The sequence below is a fragment of the Hipposideros armiger genome, unplaced genomic scaffold (assembly GCF_001890085.2).
Source record: "Hipposideros armiger isolate ML-2016 unplaced genomic scaffold, ASM189008v1 scaffold_519, whole genome shotgun sequence".
Lineage (NCBI taxonomy): Eukaryota > Metazoa > Chordata > Mammalia > Chiroptera > Hipposideridae > Hipposideros > Hipposideros armiger.
This window is the reverse complement of record NW_017731869.1, coordinates 396,460-403,094: the sequence shown is the minus strand read 5'-3', so window position 1 is coordinate 403,094 and position 6,635 is coordinate 396,460. Positions and strand designations below refer to the sequence as shown.

Here is a 6,635-nt window from a genome sequence, read left to right as displayed (position 1 = left end):
AAGGGAACAGGATACTAGTCTGCAGGGAAAATCAAGAAGACATGTGAGAACTAATCAGATAGAGGCAAAATCCCCTTGAATAGACAGGGTAGATCCCAAAGTGTCTTTTAAGGTATTTTCTTCTCTTCTATGAATCTAGGTTTCTCTTCCTATTTTCCAAAGCTAGGAGAAACTCCAAAGCTGTGGATTTTCACATCCATAGCAGAGAGTTACATTACACATATGGTTGTGTCTGCTGACAGGTTTTTTTCTACCTAATCCTCCCTAAAGGGCCATCACTGAGAAGCTGACACCCCTGATTCCCCATGAGCAGAAAGAGACTATCCCAGAGACAGGCAACTGTTGAGACTTGTGAAATCTAATTTATTAGATAGCATAAATGTAGGTATATTATAGGTCTTAGCCTCAGAGTCTAAAGTTGTTGATTTTTATGATCAAGTCTTGATTTTCTCCTTAGTATCACTTGGTCTTACGTCAGACTGCAGACCCCAAAGTCTGAGTTGGTAAAATGAAAATTATATTATCCGATTGGCATGAGGCACAACTCTGAACCTCCCCAAACTCTTTCTACTTTCTTTCTTTCTCTTCTCCCAGTGGCAGCCCCATAGCCAATACATTTTCCCTTGGAAAAATTAAAATGCATTTGTGAGATTTTTATTGTTAAATGTCAACCATGTTGGCAAGTTGTATATGGATGGTCAACAAAGGTATTTTATTATAGGCATTCAGGGGGTCCAACATCTTTTTCCACGTGTCATGAAAAGGTCCAGGATTACAGGATACTGCCCTTCTCATGCAAGAATGGTCTACTCTTACCAAGTAAAAGAAGAATAGTGAGATATTATTAATTGTTGTGATCACCTGAAGCTTGAGAAAAAGAGTTCAAAAAGATTAAGCGTTCCCACAAGTTCCATGTAATTGCCTACCCACATTTCCTTTCACATGTTTCTTTCGTTGTCTCATTCCTTTTGCGTTGTTACAGACATAAATCTTGCCTTGGTCGTTGCCTGTACTGGTCAAATCACAGGTGTGGGGATTCCAGATGGATTGAAAAGAGGCAGGAGAGGCCAGAATCAAAGTCAAGGGGTCAGTAGTGAAGAGGGAGTTACCGGGAGCTCATCTTGCCCAGCAATAAGGAATTCAACGATTTATATGTCCAAGCAATAGTTGGGGTGCGTGGCTCTGAGAGCAAGGTATATACAATGCTCAGTCTGCTGTTGAGAGCAGAAGGAGTGGTAGCTAAAGCTGCAGGCCCAGTGCTTATGATGTGCCAATCAGGGTCCATGAGAAAATAACAAACACGCGGGGCCTGTGGGGGTCAGATTAAGCATCAGGGAAGCCAGGCTATTGTTCTGTAAAGAGAAAAAGAATGTACAGTAAGGATAACGGCGTGCCAAGAAGATGTTGTTTCATTCGAGCTCAAAGAAGCTAAGAAGGAAGATTGGGTCCCAGAATAGGAAAGAGACCCTCCCAGAGACTACTCACACACATATCCCTCACTGATGTAAGCCAAGTCAGAATCTGGTGCAGTGTCCCAGGGACTTACTCAACCAGCTTTTGTGTGTCACAAACAGTACTCACATATATTAATGCATCTTATCCTCACACAATCACAAAACGCTTCAAGGTAAATTGGACAAGTGTCTCCCTAGTTTAGCAATAAAAATGCTGATGTTCTAAGCAGTTAAGTGACTACCTAAGATTACATAGCCTCAAATGACAGCAGCAGGGCTCAAACCCTAAGATTCTGTCACTAAATTCCTTCTTTTCTGGACACTGGCTGCTACTCACGTTCTTGGTCAACTATCAGCTCTTACCTAGCTCCATATCTGGGTTTTTAACGACAGTCAGCTTCCCACCCTGATTACAAAGCTGGGCTTCAGAACCGTGGCTCTCTTGAGTCAGCCACCCAGAAGCTGAACTTGCATTTCTTGGCTTAATTTGGAACAGGACTTCTTCATTCACTCCCCTGAATAGGTCTATAGTTGAGGGCTTACATCCTGTTCTCTCTGAAAAGAACCTTTCATGGGCATTCCAAAAGCACTCCGTACTCTATCCCCACAGATTAGCTTAAAATTTAGGGAGTGACAACAGTAGAATGAGGTGGCACCATCCTCCATAGCTTAAACTTAGGGTTGGAGTCATCTAAGGGAACTAATCCTGAGATATGATTCAAGACTGGTCATTTTAGTTCTGCTCTATTATTTGAAATCAATTTTTATGATTTCAGAAAGTTGCTTGTTTTCTCTGACTCTACTTTCTTCATGTTTAATATAAGGACGATGATCCAATAATTTTTAAAACCCCTCTTGTTCTCACACTCAATAACTGAATGGTATGCGTTCAATATTATTATTATTATTTATTATTCTCACTACTAGAATGACTCTGTTATATCCTTTGAAGTATACATAAAGTGGGTGACTACTAGGGTCAGCTATATGACACTGCTAGAATACCCTAATCCCCAGAGTTCACCCCCACCTCCTGCACCTTCCTCCATGCCAGTCCTCATGAACTCCATCTACAAGACTTACCTGAGCAGATAACACCCACGTCTTCCTTGTGGTTGCAATTGTGATGCCCCCAGAACCTGTGCTGGCACTGGTCTAAGGACTGTTCCTTTCCTGAACAACGAACGTCATCCAGCCAGATGCGGCCAACACCAGGGCCAAAGCTTCTTCGGGCTTTAACACTTGGATAAAGGGACGTCCCACAGCCCAGCTGCTTGCACACCACCTGGTCCTCCTTTTCTTCCCAGCCATCGTCACACACAGAACCCCATATGCCCTTGTGCAGTACTTCCAGTCGCCCAGAGCAGCGGCTGTCTCCTCCTACCAGTCTCAAGTCAAAGGGATCTGCAGGTTACAGAAGGAAGTGCACAGATGGAAAGAAAAAGAAAACTAAGGTAATTTACATCCTCATTGAAATCCCATTAGCACGTTTGAAACTCTCCACTTGTGTTTCTGTGATTATAGCCCTTTCTCCAGGTTTCAACCAGTGTGTCCCAGGTCCATTTCCTTAACTAGGAACTTTGCATTTCCCCATCTATTTTATAAAAGTCTAATATTTATCAATGACTTTATAATAGCTTTTTAAAATAGAAGAATTCAACAAGTACATGGAATGAATGGTATGCCCTGTCCCTATTATATAGAATTCAGTATAATACAATAGTTCATAATAATATAGTATTTAAAATTGCTTGAAGAATTTTCATATGTGAAGACAGGTGTTATTATTTCCACTTTAAAAGCAAGAGAATTGAGGCTATTTTGGCAATTGGCAGGAGGTGTTGGCCCACACTGCAGTCTTTCTTGGACAACTCTCAGAAATGTGTGGGTGCCAGGGGGCAGCAGCTGGCCACAGTTTTCCCTGAGTCTTTTGCTGAGTGGCCCCATGCTCAGCACTAACACGCAATATGAATCTGCACTAACCTGTGAACACCCTCATCCCATATGACTCCCTGAGACCCTGCCTCATCCAACTTGCATCCTACCTGAGGCTCTTTCAGTGGCTGAGCCTTATAGGCAGCTGGCAGGCAGTGACAGGACTTGGGGTGCCCTGGACTTTTGCTGAGCTATCTCATGCCCAATACTGGTGGCAGCCGACCTCGGTTCACAGTGAAGCCTCTATTACCTGCCTCCAGACATAGCACAGGCAACAACCAACTGAAGATTGCTTTGTAGCTACTACCAGGTAGCCCTGGATGACTCTCAGGCAATAGCTGACCTTAGCCTGCATGGGAGACCCTCCCAAAAGGCCCCAAAACCAACATACCCAATGGCTGACTTCATACTACAACAGAGCACCAACAGATTAGCCCCATGAGCAACACACCCAAAGAGTGGTCTCTGTAAGCACCAGAGCCTAATGGCGCAAATCCTGCTCCATAGGGTCAACCCCTGCACAGCAGCTTTTACTCTATGGTCATGGCCAATCCTCACAGCCAGTCAGCCTGAGAGTCAATCCCACCCACTGATGTGCCAACAGCAATCAAGGCTCAACTACAACAGGAGGACACACACAAACCAAGCAAGGAACACTCCTGGAAAACCCAGCTCAAGTGATCAGGGAGACTGTACCACTGGGTCCCACAGGACACCTACTATAGAAGGCCACTCTACTAAGGCTGAAAGAAATAGCAGCTCTTCCTAATACATAGAAACAAACACAGAGAGGTAGCCAAAATAAGGAAACAAAGAAACATGTCCCAAATGAAACAGTAGAACAAACCTCCAGAAAAAGAACTAAATAAAATGGAGAAAGGTAATTTACCAGATACACAGTTCAAAGCACTCATTATAAGGATGCTCAAGGAACTTAGTGAGAACTTTAACAAAGAGACAGTAAGCATAAAAAAGATCAAGAACCATAAAAAATAACCAGTCAAAAATGAAGAATATAATAAATGAAATAAAGAAAATTTTAGAAGAAATCAAGAGCAGATTAGATAAAGCAGAAAATTAAATCAGTGATTTGGAAAATAAGGTAGCAGAAAACATCGAATTGGAACAGCAAAAAGAAAAAGAATTTTTTAAAATGAGGATAGTTTAAGGGCTCTCTGTGACAACATCAAGCATAACAACATTCGCTTCATAGGGATACCAGAAGGAGAATAGAAAGAGCAAGGAATTGAAAACCTATTTGAAGAAATGATGACGGAAAACTTCCCTAACGTGGCGAACGAAATAGACATACAAGTCCAGGAAGTGCCAAAAGTCACAGACAAAGTAAACCCAAAGAGGCCCACATCAAGACACATCATAATTAAAATACCAAAGGTTGAAGACAAAAAGAGAATCTTAAAAGTAATAAAAGAGAGAAACACTTAGTTACCTACAAGGGAGTTCTCATAAGACTTCAGCTGATTTCTCAACAGAAACATTGTAGGTTAAAAGGGATTGGCATGAAATATTCAAAGTGACGAAAAACTTTAACCTACAACCAAAATTATCCTACCCAACAAGGTTATCATTTAGAATCAAAAGACAGATAAAGAGCTTCCCAGACAAGAAAAGCTAAAGGAGTTCACCACCACCAAACCAGTATCACAAGAAATGTTAAAGGAACTTCTTTAAGAAGAAGAAGGGAAAATAAAAAGGACATAAATATGAATACTAAAATGGCAACAATTAAGTACCTATCAATAGTCACTTTAAATGCATTAAATGCTCCAATCAAAAGATATCGGGAGCCAGCCAAGTGGTGCATTGGTTAAGAGCTGGCTTGGGACGCCAGAGGGCTCCGGTTCGGATCCCACATATGAGGGCCAGTGACACTGCCCTCCACAGCTAAGATGCTGAACAACAGCCCAACTTGGAGCTGGGCTGCCATGAGTTGTCAGCGACAGTGTAGCCTGCAGTGGGTTGCCATGGGCTACCATGTGTAGCCAGCAGCCTGCGTGAGCGGCCGTCCGGAAGCCGGCGACTGATCTGCCTCACCCAGGAAGAGCGCAATGATGGTGCCAACTTGGGCCAGTGAGGCGACGTCCTCCACAACTAGACTGAAGAACAAAACAACAGCAACTTGTCTGTTCCCCTTCCCCCAAGTCCCCAATAAAAATCTTAAAAAAAAAAAAAGATATAGGGTAGCTGAATTGATAAGAAAACAACACCCATGCACACTGTCTACAAGAGACCCACGTCAGGTCTAAAGATACACACAGACTGAAAGTAAAGGGATGGAAAAAGATATTTCATGTAAATGGAAATGGAAAAGGAAAAAAAAGCTGAGGTAGCAATACTTATATCAGACTAAATAGACTATAAAACAAAGCCTATCATAAGAGAAAAAGGAACACATTACATAATGATAAAAGAATCAATCCAACAAAAGAATATAATCCTTGTAAACATTTATGGACCAAACAAAGGAGCACCTAAATATATAAAGCAAATACTGACCAACATAAAGGGAGAGGTTGACAATAATACATTCATAGTAGGGAACTTTAATACTCCATTTGACATCAATGGGTAGATCTTCCAGACAGAGAATCAACAAGGAAACAGCAGCCTTAAATGACACACAGACCAGATGGATTTAATTGGTATTTTTAGAGCATTTCACCACAAAGAAGTAGAATATGAGGTATGATAAAAATAACATGGTGAGTGTTTAAATATAAAAAATGTATTACGGTAAAAGACATATTATCATTAATCCCTCACACTTCAAACACATTATCCCATCATTCTTGCCACTTTTGGAAGCAGTTTTGGAAAGTCCTTTTTCATGAGTGTGGTTAGTTGTGTTGTTGTGGCTGCCTCGATGTCCTGAATCAATTCAAAACGTTTACCTTTCATGGTCATTTTGATTTTGGAGAAGACCCAGAAGTCTTATGGTGCCAGATTTGGTGAATAAGGTGGATGAGGACACACTGTAATGTTTTGATTTGACAGAAATTTCCATACCAGAAGTGATGTGTGACACAGAGCACTGTCATGATGAAGGAAGAAGTAAAGACATTCACAAAAAAGGACTTCCAGAACTGCTTCAGAAAGTGACAAGAATGATGGGATATGTGTGTTTGAAGTGAGGGGGAGTATTTTGAGGGGGATAAATGGCAATGTGTTTTTTACTGTAATAATTTTTTTTCTTTAAACATTCACCATATTTTTATTTATTTATTT

The 6,635-nt window shown here is 41.3% G+C and overlaps 1 protein-coding gene across 1 annotated transcript in view; it reads right to left on the bottom strand.

Annotated features, from left to right (window-relative positions):
- Positions 1 to 342: 342 nt before the first annotated feature.
- The window catches only part of CD5L (CD5 molecule like), a 12,202-nt gene continuing 5,909 nt past the window's right edge, over positions 343 to 6,635 (bottom strand). The window contains exons 3-4 of the mRNA XM_019668164.1: positions 2,538 to 2,858; positions 343 to 1,352 (exon numbers count right to left, since the gene is read on the bottom strand). Coding sequence (XP_019523709.1) covers positions 1,345 to 1,352; positions 2,538 to 2,858 — 329 coding nt within the window. The 3' untranslated portion in view covers positions 343 to 1,344. The remainder of the gene's footprint in view (positions 1,353 to 2,537; positions 2,859 to 6,635) is intronic.